Genomic DNA, 13984 nt, shown 5'->3' on the forward strand with positions numbered 1-13984 from the left:
AATTCAATATGTTAACAAGGGAACATTATTCAGCAGCTTTCATTGGACTCTATGAAGCTGAGGGAGTTCATTCTATATAGAGGGGGTGCAATTCAATATGTTAACAAGGGAACATTATTCAGCAGCTTTCATTGGACTCTATGAAGCTGAGGGAGTTCATTCTATATAGAGGGGGTGCAATTCAATATGTTAACAAGGGAACATTATTCAGCAGCTTTCATTGGACTCTATGAAGCTGAGGGAGTTCATTCTATATAGAGGGGGTGGAATTCAATATGTTAACAAGGGAACATTATTCAGCAGCTTTCATTGGACTCTATGAAGCTGAGGGAGTTCATTCTATATAGAGGGGGTGGAATTCAATATGTTAACAAGGGAACATTATTCAGCAGCTTTCATTGGACTCTATGAAGCTGAGGGAGTTCATTCTATATAGAGGGGGTGGAATTCAATATGTTAACAAGGGAACATTATTCAGCAGCTTTCATTGGACTCTATGAAGCTGAGGGAGTTCATTCTATATAGAGGGGGTGGAATTCAATATGTTAACAAGGGAACATTATTCAGCAGCTTTCATTGGACTCTATGAAGCTGAGGGAGTTCATTCTATATAGAGGGGGTGGAATTCAATATGTTAACAAGGGAACATTATTCAGCAGCTTTCATTGGACTCTATGAAGCTGAGGGAGTTCATTCTATATAGAGGGTGTGTGATTCAATATGTTAACAAGGGAACATTATTCAGCAGCTTTCATTGGACTCTATGAAGCTGAGGGAGTTCATTCTATATAGAGGGGGTGGAATTCAATATGTTAACAAGGGAACATTATTCAGCAGCTTTCATTGGACTCTATGATACTCTATGCAGTTCAACAGATATCTGGAAAAATGTAAAACTGTCAATAATAAAATTATTGGTTCCCCTCTGATCTGAAGTTCAAATGCCAGGAAGTGGTCCGGGGACCATTTTTACTGCTGCACTCCCGACACAGCTTGTAAACAGACTTGAATAATTTAAAATTAACATAAACCGATGACTTTAATTAAAAGAAAGCACTCCCAGATCAGTGTCAAAAAAACACTCCCACTGCACTAATTAAACTAATTAGGGTTGATTTGAACATTCTGTCTATTAATTCATGAGGCAATTTTCAGAGGTCTGTTACAATAGATAAGATCAGTCTAGTACTGTCTGAATCAGGGCTGGAGTCACTGCTGTATAATATAGAAAACTATGCAGATTGAAACTCAGGAGAGCTGCTGTGTGAATCAGGGCTGGAGTCATTGCTGTATAATATAGAAAACTATGCAGATTGAAACTCAGGGGAGCTGCTGTGTGAATCAGGGCTGGAGTCACTGCTGTATAATATAGAAAACTATGCAGATTGAAACTCAGGAGAGCTGCTGTGTGAATCAGGGCTGGAGTCACTGCTGTATAATATAGAAAACTATGCAGATTGAAACTCAGGAGAGCTGCTGTGTGAATCAGGGCTGGAGTCATTGCTGTATAATATAGAAAACTATGCAGATTGAAACTCAGGGGAGCTGCTGTGTGAATCAGGGCTGGAGTCACTGCTGTATAATATAGAAAACTATGCAGATTGAAACTCAGGGGAGCTGCTGTGTGAATCAGGGCTGGAGTCGCTGCTGTATAATATAGAAAATCAATGATGGTCAATGCAGTATAAGCAGTCTCAATGCTCTCCTGTGTAAGCAGGCTCCTGGTCTCTCTGTCCCTGATCCAGGGTATTGGAGCGCAGGCAGGACAATGTGGAGACCCTGGAGCTCTCGGAGGAGGGGCGTCCAGTGGAGACGAAGGCTCGGGAGCTCCCTGTGGTGGACTGCACGTGCTGCGGGCTCCCTCGCCGTTACATCATCGCCATCCTGTGCGGGATAGGATTCTGCATCTCCTTCGGGATCCGCTGCAACCTGGGCGTGGCCATCGTGAGCATGGTGAACAACAACACTGTGTATGAGGGGGACAAGGTTCGAGTGGAGGTGAGTCTGCACCCTGCACACTACACCCTACACCCTACAGACTGCACACTGCACACGCTGCACACCACACCCTGCGTTGATTGCAAGAGCAACTCTCTTCTCTCTCTCCCCCTCTCTCAGAAAGCTCAGTTCTCGTGGGACCCCGAGACTGTGGGAATGATCCACGGCTCGTTTTTTTGGGGGTACATTGTCACCCAGATCCCGGGGGGGTTCATCTCGCAGAAATTCGCAGCCAACCGGTAAGAGAAAATCCTACAGCTCCCAGCGTGCCTCAGCACCGGCTGCCATGGTGAGGGATGCTGGGAGCTGTAGTTCTTTCAAGCACATTACAAAAAGGGCAAACTAACCCTTATAAAAGTGTCCCACAGTAACAGCACAACACAATGTAATAAAGCATAAAGCATAGGAAAGCATAGGGAAGCATTGTAAAGCACAGAGAGGTCTGGTAAAGCATAGGGAAGCACTGTAAAGCACAGAGAGGTCTGGTAAAGCATAGGGAAGCATTGTAAAGCACAGGGAGGTCTGGTAAAGCATAGGGAAGCATTGTAAAGCACAGAGAGGTCTGGTGAAGCGTAGGGAAGCATTGTAAAGCACAGAGAGGTTTGGTAAAGCATAGGGAAGCATTGTAAAGCACAGAGAGGTCTGGTAAAGCATAGGGAAGCATTGTAAAGCACAGAGAGGTCTGGCAAAGCATATTAAAAAGCAAACTAACAGTTTACATTTTACATATTTTTTATTTCTTTCAACTCTCTCCTCTCTCTCCTCTCTCCTCTCTCCTCTCCTTTCTCTCCTCTCTCTCCTCTCTCAACTCCTCTCTTCCCTCTCTCTCTCCTCTCTCCTCTCTCTCCTCTCTCTCCTCTCTCTCTCCTCTCTCCTCTCTCTCCTCTCTCCTCTCTCCTCTCTCCTCTCTCTCCTCTCTCCTCTCTCCTCTCCTCTCTCTCCTCTCTCCTCTCTCCTCTCCTCTCTCTCCTCTCTCCTCTCTCTCTCCTCTCTTCCCTCTCTCTCTCCTCTCTCCTCTCTCTCCTCTCTCTCCTCTCTCCTCTCTCTCTCCTCTCTCAGGGCGTTTGGTTTTGCTATTGTTGCCACCTCTATTCTCAATATGCTCATCCCCTCTGCAGCCAGAGTCCATTACGGCTGTGTGATCTGTGTGCGGATACTGCAGGGACTAGTGGAGGTATAGTGTGTGTGTGTGTGTGTGTGTGTACGTGTGTCTGTGTCTGTGTGCGTGTGTGTGTGTGTGTCTCAATGTGTGTGTGTGTGTGTGTGTGCATCTATCTATCTATCTATCTATCTCTGTGTGTCTGTCTATTATTATTATTATTATTATTATTATTATTATTATTATTATTATTATTCTCACTCCTCTCTCCTCAGGGTGTGACCTACCCAGCATGCCACGGGATCTGGAGCAAGTGGGCTCCGCCCCTCGAGAGGAGCCGATTGGCCACCACAGCGTTCTGTGGTGAGCAGGGCAGCCAATCAGATGGCAGGGTTAGATATGCACAGCTTCCCTGCTCTCCATGTCTTTCTCATTGAAGACGCTCCTCTCTCTGCAGTGTGAGATCAGAAAGGAGCTCCTCTCTCTGCAGTGTGAGATCAGAAAGGGGCTCCTCTCTCTGCAGTGTGAGATCAGAAAGGGGCTCCTCTCTCTGCAGTGTGAGATCAGAAAGGGGCTCCTCTCTCTGCAGTGTGAGATCAGAAAGGGGCTCCTCTCTCTGCAGTGTGAGATCAGAAAGGGGGCTCCTCTCTCTGCATCATCAACAACTGCTGCTGCTGCTGCTGCAGAGTCACTTCCAATAGGAGCTCATTTGTTTGACGTCTCATCCGAAGGACGGAGCACAAGGAAGGTGAAGTGACTTGCTCAGGGTCACACACAGACACACGCGCGCACACACACACACACACACACACACACACACAGTGAGTGAACCTCGTGGTATCCAGCCCCTTTCTTTAAGCTCTGGAGCAGCAGGTCTCAAATATATGTGTGTGTGTGTGTGTGTGTGTGTGTGTGCGTGTATGAGGTGGAGTGCAGTGCAGCTGTGGTTGAACCCCGGGCTCCCCCCTCTCTCTCTCTCTCTGCAGGCTCCTATGCCGGGGCTGTCATTGCCATGCCTCTGGCAGGGATACTGGTGCAGTACTCCGGGTGGTCGTCAGTGTTCTACGTGTACGGCAGTTTCGGCATCTGTTGGTTTTGTTTTTGGATCCTGGTCTCCTATGAGAGTCCGGCCGCTCACCCGACCATCTCGGAGGAGGAAAGGCGCTATATAGAGGAGAGCATCGGAGAGAGCTGCAAGCTGATGAACCCACTGCAGGTGAGAGCCGAGGCACATTACTGAGAGAATGACGCGTTCACTCCGCGGTGAGGAATGCCCAGGTCACTGCCTTGTGCCGAGACGCTTCTCTGAGTTGTCGGAATTTCATTGAGGATTTAGAGTTGCACTCTGCTGGAGAAATTATGCATTCTTACACTTCAAATACAAAACTATCTCCCCTCTCCCCTCTCCCCTCTCCCCTCTCTCCTCTCTCCTCTCTCTCTCCTCTCATCTCTCCTCTCTCCTCTCTCCTCTCTCTCCTCCTCTCTCTCTCCTCTCTCTCTCTCTCTCTCTCTCTCTCTCTTGTAGAAGTTTAAGACTCCCTGGAAGAAGTTCTTCACCTCCATGCCAGTCTACGCCATCATCGTAGCGAATTTCTGTCGCAGCTGGACGTTCTACCTGCTCCTGATCAGCCAGCCAGCGTACTTCGAGGAAGTGTTCGGGTTCGAGATCAGCAAGGTGCCAACGCAGGACTGCCAGCGCTCCGGAGAGCTCACCGCTGCATTAGCACCATCAATATCATCATTATTAATACCAATATTAGTGATAATATTCAGATTATTATTAGTGGCATTAGCACCATCAATATCATCATTATTAATACTAATATTAGTGATAATATTCAGATTATTATTAGTGGCATTAGCACCATCAATATCATCATTATTAATACTAATATTAGTGATAATATTCAGATTATTAGTGGCATTATTATTAGTGTTTTAGCTTTTAACAGTGTCCATATTATTATTATTATTATTATTATTATTATTATTATTATTATTATATATGGAGAGTTGTAATCTGCCAGAGACCCCAGCATAAAGAACTACAGCTCCCCGTGGTCGCGGGTGCAGAGGCATGCTGGGAGCTGTAGTCCTTGCTGGTGCATCCCTCAGCGTTGCTGATCCTCTCTTTCAGGTGGGGATGGTCTCCGCGCTCCCTCACCTCGTCATGACGATCGTGGTTCCGATCGGAGGTCAGATCGCCGATTTCTTGAGGACGAAGCACATCATGTCCACCACCAACGTGAGGAAGATGATGAACTGCGGAGGTTAGACTGTTTCTCTCCTCAGGGTTAGGGTTAGGGTTAGGGTGTATAGTGTATGAGATGTTGGATAGTATCTCTGTGTGTTTCTCTCCTCAGGGTTAGGGTTAGGGTGTATAGTGTATGAGATGTTGGATAGTATCTCTGTGTGTTTTTCTCCTCATGGTTAGGGTTAGGGTGTATAGTGTATGAGATGTTGGATAGTATCTCTGTGTGTTTCTCTCCTCAGGGTTAGGGTTAGGGTGTATAGTGTATGAGATGTTGGATAGTATCTCTGTGTGTTTCTCTCCTCAGGGTTAGGGTTAGGGTGTATAGTGTATGAGATGTTGGATAGTATCTCTGTGTGTTTCTCTCCTCAGGGTTAGGGTTAGGGTGTATAGTGTATGAGATGTTGGATAGTATCTCTGTGTGTTTCTCTCCTCAGGGTTAGGGTTAGGGTGTATAGTGTATGAGATGTTGGATAGTATCTCTGTGTGTTTCTCTCCTCAGGGTTAGGGTTAGGGTGTATAGTGTATGAGATGTTGGATAGTATCTCTGTGTGTTTCTCTCCTCAGGGTTAGGGTTAGGGTGTATAGTGTATGAGATGTTGGATAGTATCTCTGTGTGTTTCTCTCCTCAGGGTTAGGGTTAGGGTGTATAGTGTATGAGATGTTGGATAGTATCTCTGTGTGTTCTCTCCTCAGGGTTAGGGTTAGGGTGTATAGTGTATGAGATGTTGGATAGTATCTCTGTGTGTTTCTCTCCTCAGGGTTAGGGTTAGGGTGTATAGTGTATGAGATGTTGGATAGTATCTCTGTGTGTTTCTCTCCTCAGGGTTAGGGTTAGGGCGTATAGTGTATGAGATGTTGGATAGTATCTCTGTGTGTTTCTCTCCTCAGGGTTAGGGTTAGGGTGTATAGTGTATGAGATGTTGGATAGTATCTCTGTGTGTTTCTCTCCTCAGGGTTAGGGTTAGGGTGTATAGTGTATGAGATGTTGGATAGTATCTCTGTGTGTTTCTCTCCTCAGGGTTAGGGTTAGGGTGTATAGTGTATGAGTTGTTGGATAGTATCTCTGTGTGTTTCTCTCCTCAGGGTTAGGGTTAGGGTGTATAGTGTATGAGATGTTGGATAGTATCTCTGTGTGTTTCTCTCCTCAGGGTTAGGGTTAGGGTGTATAGTGTATGAGATGTTGGATAGTATCTCTGTGTGTTTCTCTCCTCAGGGTTAGGGTTAGGGTGTATAGTGTATGAGATGTTGGATAGTATCTCTGTGTGTTTCTCTCCTCAGGGTTAGGGTTAGGGTGTATAGTGTATGAGATGTTGGATAGTATCTCTGTGTGTTTCTCTCCTCAGGGTTAGGGTTAGGGTGTATAGTGTATGAGATGTTGGATAGTATCTCTGTGTGTTTCTCTCCTCAGGGTTAGGGTTAGGGTGTATAGTGTATGAGATGTTGGATAGTATCTCTGTGTGTTCCTCTCCTCAGGGTTAGGGTTAGGGTGTATAGTGTATGAGATGTTGGATAGTATCTCTGTGTGTTTCTCTCCTCAGGGTTAGGGTTAGGGTGTATAGTGTATGAGATGTTGGATAGTATCTCTGTGTGTTTCTCTCCTCAGGGTTAGGGTTAGGGTGTATAGTGTATGAGATGTTGGATAGTATCTCTGTGTGTTTCTCTCCTCAGGGTTAGGGTTAGGGTGTATAGTGTATGAGATGTTGGATAGTATCTCTGTGTGTTTCTCTCCTCAGGGTTAGGGTTAGGGTGTATAGTGTATGAGATGTTGGATAGTATCTCTGTGTGTTTCTCTCCTCAGGGTTAGGGTTAGGGTGTATAGTGTATGAGATGTTGGATAGTATCTCTGTGTGTTTCTCTCCTCAGGGTTAGGGTTAGGGTGTATAGTGTATGAGATGTTGGATAGTATCTCTGTGTGTTTCTCTCCTCAGGGTTAGGGTTAGGGTGTATAGTGTATGAGATGTTGGATAGTATCTCTGTGTGTTTCTCTCCTCAGGGTTAGGGTTAGGGTGTATAGTGTATGAGATGTTGGATAGTATCTCTGTGTGTTTCTCTCCTCAGGGTTAGGGTTAGGGTGTATAGTGTATGAGATGTTGGATAGTATCTCTGTGTGTTTCTCTCCTCAGGGTTAGGGTTAGGGTGTATAGTGTATGAGATGTTGGATAGTATCTCTGTGTGTTTCTCTCTTCAGGGTTAGGGTTAGGGTTAGGGTGTATAGTGTATGAGATGTTGGATAGTATCTCTGTGTGTTTCTCTCCTCAGGGTTAGGGTTAGGGTGTATAGTGTATGAGATGTTGGATAGTATCTCTGTGTGTTTCTCTCCTCAGGGTTAGGGTTAGGGTTAGGGTGTATAGTGTATGAGATGTTGGATAGTATCTCTGTGTGTTTCTCTCCTCAGGGTTAGGGTTAGGGTGTATAGTGTATGAGATGTTGGATAGTATCTCTGTGTGTTTCTCTCCTCAGGGTTAGGGTTAGGGTTAGGGTGTATAGTGTATGAGATGTTGGATAGTATCTCTGTGTGTTTCTCTCCTCAGGGTTAGGGTTAGGGTGTATAGTGTATGAGATGTTGGATAGTATCTCTGTGTGTTTCTCTCCTCAGGGTTAGGGTTAGGGTGTATAGTGTATGAGATGTTGGATAGTATCTCTGTGTGTTTCTCTCCTCAGGGTTAGGGTTAGGGTGTATAGTGTATGAGATGTTGGATAGTATCTCTGTGTGTTTCTCTCCTCAGGGTTAGGGTTAGGGTGTATAGTGTATGAGATGTTGGATAGTATCTCTGTGTGTTTCTCTCCTCAGGGTTAGGGTTAGGGTGTATAGTGTATGAGATGTTGGATAGTATCTCTGTGTGTTTCTCTCCTCAGGGTTAGGGTTAGGGTGTATAGTGTATGAGATGTTGGATAGTATCTCTGTGTGTTTCTCTCCTCAGGGTTAGGGTTAGGGTGTATAGTGTATGAGATGTTGGATAGTATCTCTGTGTGTTCCTCTCCTCAGGGTTAGGGTTAGGGTGTATAGTGTATGAGATGTTGGATAGTATCTCTGTGTGTTCCTCTCCTCAGGGTTAGGGTTAGGGTGTATAGTGTATGAGATGTTGGATAGTATCTCTGTGTGTTTCTCTCCTCAGGGTTAGGGTTAGGGTGTATAGTGTATGAGATGTTGGATAGTATCTCTGTGTGTTTCTCTCCTCAGGGTTAGGGTTAGGGTGTATAGTGTATGAGATGTTGGATAGTATCTCTGTGTGTTTCTCTCCTCAGGGTTAGGGTTAGGGTGTATAGTGTATGAGATGTTGGATAGTATCTCTGTGTGTTTCTCTCCTCAGGGTTAGGGTTAGGGTGTATAGTGTATGAGATGTTGGATAGTATCTCTGTGTGTTTCTCTCCTCAGGGTTAGGGTTAGGGTGTATAGTGTATGAGATGTTGGATAGTATCTCTGTGTGTTCCTCTCCTCAGGGTTAGGGTTAGGGTGTATAGTGTATGAGATGTTGGATAGTATCTCTGTGTGTTCCTCTCCTCAGGGTTAGGGTTAGGGTGTATAGTGTATGAGATGTTGGATAGTATCTCTGTGTGTTTCTCTCCTCAGGGTTAGGGTTAGGGTGTATAGTGTATGAGATGTTGGATAGTATCTCTGTGTGTTCCTCTCCTCAGGGTTAGGGTTAGGGTGTATAGTGTATGAGATGTTGGATAGTATCTCTGTGTGTTTCTCTCCTCATGGTTAGGGTTAGGGTGTATAGTGTATGAGATGTTGGATAGTATCTCTGTGTGTTTCTCTCCTCAGGGTTAGGGTTAGGGTGTATAGTGTATGAGATGTTGGATAGTATCTCTGTGTGTTTCTCTCCTCAGGGTTAGGGTTAGGGTGTATAGTGTATGAGATGTTGGATAGTATCTCTGTGTGTTTCTCTCCTCAGGGTTAGGGTTAGGGTGTATAGTGTATGAGATGTTGGATAGTATCTCTGTGTGTTTCTCTCCTCAGGGTTAGGGTTAGGGTGTATAGTGTATGAGATTTTGGATAGTGTCTCTGTGTGTTTCTCTCCTCAGGGTTAGGGTTAGGGTGTATAGTGTATGAGATGTTGGATAGTATCTCTGTGTGTTTCTCTCCTCAGGGTTAGGGTTAGGGTGTATAGTGTATGAGATGTTGGATAGTATCTCTGTGTGTTTCTCTCCTCAGGGTTAGGGTTAGGGTGTATAGTGTATGAGATGTTGGATAGTATCTCTGTGTGTTTCTCTCCTCAGGGTTTGGGATGGAGGCCACTCTTCTGCTCGTGGTCGGGTTCAGTCACACGAAGGGCGTGGCGATCTCCTTCCTGGTTCTTGCCGTCGGATTCAGCGGTTTCGCAATCTCAGGTGAGGCCTTGGGGAGTCTTTTCAGAAGCAGCCAGAAATAAAGAAGTCTCTTTCTCAGGTTCTTCAGTGTGAATTCAATGACTAACGACTAGAAGTCTTTCTCAGGGTCTTCAGTGTGAATTCAATGACTAACGACTAGAAGTCTTTCTCAGGGTCTTCAGTGTGAATTCAATGACTAACGAATAGAAGTCTTTCTCAGGGTCTTCAGTGTGAATTCAATGACTAACGACTAGAAGTCTTTCTCAGGGTCTTCAGTGTGAATTCAATGACTAACGACTAGAAGTCTTTCTCAGGGTCTTCAGTGTGAATTCAATGACTCACGACTAGAAGTCTTTCTCAGGGTCTTCAGTGTGAATTCAATGACTAACGACTAGAAGTCTTTCTCAGCGTCTTCAGTGTGAATTCAATGACTAACGACTAGAAGTCTTTCTCAAGGTCTTCAGTGTATATTTTACACTGAGACACAAACACTTTCTCTGTTCAGCCACGTATACAATCTTGATAAGATCAGTTTTATCCAGACCAGTTATTGTGAACCTTCATAACCCTGATTTCAAACATTACAATGTAACTCTGCAATTCAGCAATCAAATTACAGACTAGCTTGTGAGGAAATCAATGCTGGACACAGAGATATGCTTCTATCTATTTAAACACTCGCTGTTACTTCATGTTTTAGATTCCCCTTCAGATAGAGAGATAGGTAGGGAGAGTGATGCGCAGTGCTCTTGTCTGCCCCCTGCAGGTTTCAATGTGAATCACTTGGATATCGCTCCGCGCTACGCCAGCATCCTCATGGGAATCTCCAATGGAGTCGGGACTCTGTCAGGGATGGTGTGTCCTTTAATAGTGGGAGCGATGACCAAGCACAAGGTGAGAGGGGCGTCCGTCTGTCTGTGTGTCTGTCCTTGAGTCTGTGTGTCCAGATTTACTTTATATTAGGGCCTCCTCTCTCCTCTGCTCTCTCCTCTCCCCTCTCTCTCCTCTCTCTCCTCTCTCCTCTCTCCTCTCTCCTCTCTCAGACTCGGGAGGAGTGGCAGTATGTGTTTCTCATCACCTCTCTCTCTCGCCTCTCTCCTCTCTCCTCTCTCCTTTCTCTCCTCTCTCCTCTCCTCTCCCCTCTCTCCTCTCTCTCGCCTCTCTCCTCTCTCTCCTCTCTCCTCTCTCCTCTCTCCTCTCTCCTCTCTCAGACTCGGGAGGAGTGGCAGTATGTGTTTCTTATCACCTCTCTCTCTCGCCTCTCTCCTCTCTCTCTCTCTCCTCTCTCCTCTCTCCTCTCTCCTCTCTCCTCTCTCCTCTCTCAGACCCGGGAGGAGTGGCAGTATGTGTTTCTCATCACCTCTCTCTCTCTCCTCTCTCCTCTCTCCTCTCTCTCTCTCAGACCCGGGAGGAGTGGCAGTATGTGTTTCTCATCACCTCTCTCTCTCTCCTCTCTCCTCTCTCCTCTCTCCTCTCTCTCTCAGACCCGGGAGGAGTGGCAGTATGTGTTTCTCATCGCCGCTCTCGTTCACTACGGAGGGGTGATATTCTATGGGATCTTTGCTTCGGGGGAGAAGCAGGACTGGGCAGAACCCGAAGAGACCAGTGATGAGAAGTGCGGCTTCATCCACGAAGACGAGCTCGCCGAGGAGACAGAGGACCTGCACCTCTCCTCGCTGGCCACCGGAGGGGGCTACGGGGCCACCAGCACCAACCCGGCCCTTGCCAACAATGGGGGCTGGGCCGCGGACTGGGAGAAGAAGGAGGAGTTCATCCAGGAGCCGGGAAAGGACCGCTATCTGTACGGAGGAGCCGAGGAGAGAGACTTGCAATGAGGGGCCGTCTAAACATCCCACTGCTGACACCAACACACTGTCTCTCTGTTCACTATCAAATCAGCTGAACCCCTCCCTCCACCACTGAGCATCTATCCACAGGGACCGGAATGAGACTCCCGCTGCACAGCAGTGTGATCCAGTCCTGGTTTCACTGGGAGTTTAATAATCAGACACACCTGAGCTTGTTAGCTAGACACACTGGGGGCTGATCAAGCTGGTAGTAAAACCTGGACTGGATCACACTGCTGTGCAATAGGAGTCTGATTCCCATCGCTGTGGTTCTCTGTATTGACACTAAGATCTCTGGGGTAATATAATACTGTAGGGGAGGGGGAGGAGGGGGTGGGGGGTAATTAGGGTAATTAAATAAATAAGTTCTAAAATCCATTCTCTCACCTCTTATTAGCTTTAGTAACAGGATCACTGGCCCCTCCCTTTAAAGGAGCGCTGACCATCTTTAAAATCCATTCTCTCACCTCTTATTAGTTCCTGATCATTTCAATAATAATAATAATAATAATAATAATAATAATAATAATAATAATAATAATAATAATAATAATAATACTAGACTTCATTGAGGGGAGCTCTGAACCCCAGGACTGGGTGCAGCAGCAGCAGCAGCAGGGCTAGTGTGAGTTTCTAGTCTCTGAGTGAGTATCGTATCTACATGTTGATTATTAGTCTGTGTTTAGTTTAGGTGACTCTATGAGTTGTTCAGTTTCAGTGGGTTCTGAAGCACAAAGACTTTCTCTCTGAGAATCACTCAGTATGTGTGTGCGTGTGTGTGTGTGTGTGTGTGTGACACAGTGGCAATGCATTCTGTATATATGAAGAGATTCTATATGAGAAAAATATAACCTGTCTATCTATCTATCTATCTATCTATCTATCTATCTATCTATCTATCTATCTATCTATCTATCATCTGTCTTTCTATCTCTCTCTCCTCACTGTAGCACAATTAGAAATGAAGGCACATAAAGTATTATAAAATCTGTTGCAACGTGTGTGTGTGTGTGTGTCAGTGTGTGTGTGTCAGTGTGTGTGTGCGCGTCCGTGTGTGTATGTGTGTGTGTTTCCCTCTTTCCCTGTCTCTGATGGTAAAGCCTGTGATAATGTTTCTCATGATAATAACAGCGTGTCTCTTCAGTGTTAGTAAAGTAAATCTCTCTGAATCAAAGTGTGAAACAGGACCGCTTTGATTCCTGTTGTATTTAACTGTGATGAATGAAGAATATTGTATTGAATACCTGTTTAATATCCTGTCCGGGGGGGATGGGGTGGGGGGGGGGGGTTGTGGAATCCCCTTTAAGAAGTATTTTTGTTAAAACATCGTATACATTTGTTAAAGCATCGTGTTTCCAAACAAGGAAGCCCGTCCTTCCCTCACCTTTACGACAGCGGTTCCCTCACTGTAAAGGTGGGGGGAGGACGGGGTCTCTTCCGTTTCTTTTGCCATGGACACGTTGACGGGAGGGTTGAGCGCGCCCCCGCTGGAGAATGCTTCTTGCAGGCGGTCCCGGGTTCCGATTTCAGCCCGTCGTCTCTCGCCTCTTCAGCTCAAACCAGCCCCAGTCACTCCCTCTCGAAACGCCCTGGAAAGGATTTGCAAGCCAGCTCTGTGTCTGTGTGGAACCCGGCAGAATCGCCAGGAGCCCTCTCAGCCAGGGAGGAGCTGCAAATGCACATCGCATTCATCTGATTGTATTTTTTCTGGGGGGGCAGGTTTGGAATGTCATCGAGGACAGAGAGTCGAAATCTCACACGTTTTTAATGAGATCCTAGCGGGGAGATATGCGATCTGAATGTCACCAGAAGACTCTGCTGAGCGAGGAGGAGGAGCCACACAGGCTTTAGGGACATATCATGTGTGATTTCAACTGAGGAGAATTGAAATATTATAAAGTATTATGGGCTGGACAGTGTCTGAGGAGAGGAGCGTATTTATGTGTAATGTAATGTATTTAATGGACGTGTGGATTAAAGACTGAAATCGATGTTATTTTATTGATGAGAAATGATGCAATAGAATCGGATATGAAATATCACTTTATGTTTGTGTGTGTTAAAAATATACCCTTATTAAAACGTTTTTTTAATAAAAAACAGAAACATGAATTTTCATTTATTTATTAAAACTGCAGCTAGACAGACACACACACAGACAGACACACACACACACACACACACACACACACACAGACAGACACACACACACACACAGACAAACAGACACACACACACAGACAGAAAGACACAGACAGACAGACACACAATCCTGTTCATTCTGACACTGCAAAATCTCTCTCTCTAATTGAAATGGTCTTTATATAACCTCTCTCTCCTCCCTCTGCCTCTCTGTTGGTATCACTAATCCTCTTCTAAACACAGTGTGTTGACCAGATACCATCTGCCACAGAAAAAGGGGAGAGAGAGGAGAGAGAGAGGAGAGAGAAGGGAGGAGAGGAGAGAGAAGGGAGG

General features: G+C 45.6%; 1 protein-coding gene across 2 annotated transcripts in view; it reads left to right on the top strand.

Moving 5' to 3' along the window:
* Positions 1-13615, top strand: part of LOC117407628 (vesicular glutamate transporter 1) — a 30699-nt gene extending 17084 nt beyond the window's left edge. The window contains exons 2-11 of one of the 2 annotated variants that reach the window (XM_059017984.1): positions 1746-1998; positions 2119-2237; positions 3058-3172; positions 3373-3460; positions 4084-4313; positions 4623-4772; positions 5235-5367; positions 9573-9683; positions 10429-10556; positions 11147-13615. In XM_059017984.1, coding sequence (XP_058873967.1) covers positions 1746-1998; positions 2119-2237; positions 3058-3172; positions 3373-3460; positions 4084-4313; positions 4623-4772; positions 5235-5367; positions 9573-9683; positions 10429-10556; positions 11147-11497 — 1678 coding nt within the window. In that variant the 3' untranslated portion in view covers positions 11498-13615. Of the gene's footprint in view, positions 1-1717; positions 1999-2118; positions 2238-3057; positions 3173-3372; positions 3461-4083; positions 4314-4622; positions 4773-5234; positions 5368-9572; positions 9684-10428; positions 10557-11146 lie in introns of both variants that reach the window. The other variant, XM_059017985.1, reaches the window with a different exon arrangement.
* The last annotated feature ends 369 nt before the right edge of the window (positions 13616-13984 follow it).

Source organism: Acipenser ruthenus, chromosome 58 (genome assembly GCF_902713425.1).
Source record: "Acipenser ruthenus chromosome 58, fAciRut3.2 maternal haplotype, whole genome shotgun sequence".
Lineage (NCBI taxonomy): Eukaryota > Metazoa > Chordata > Actinopteri > Acipenseriformes > Acipenseridae > Acipenser > Acipenser ruthenus.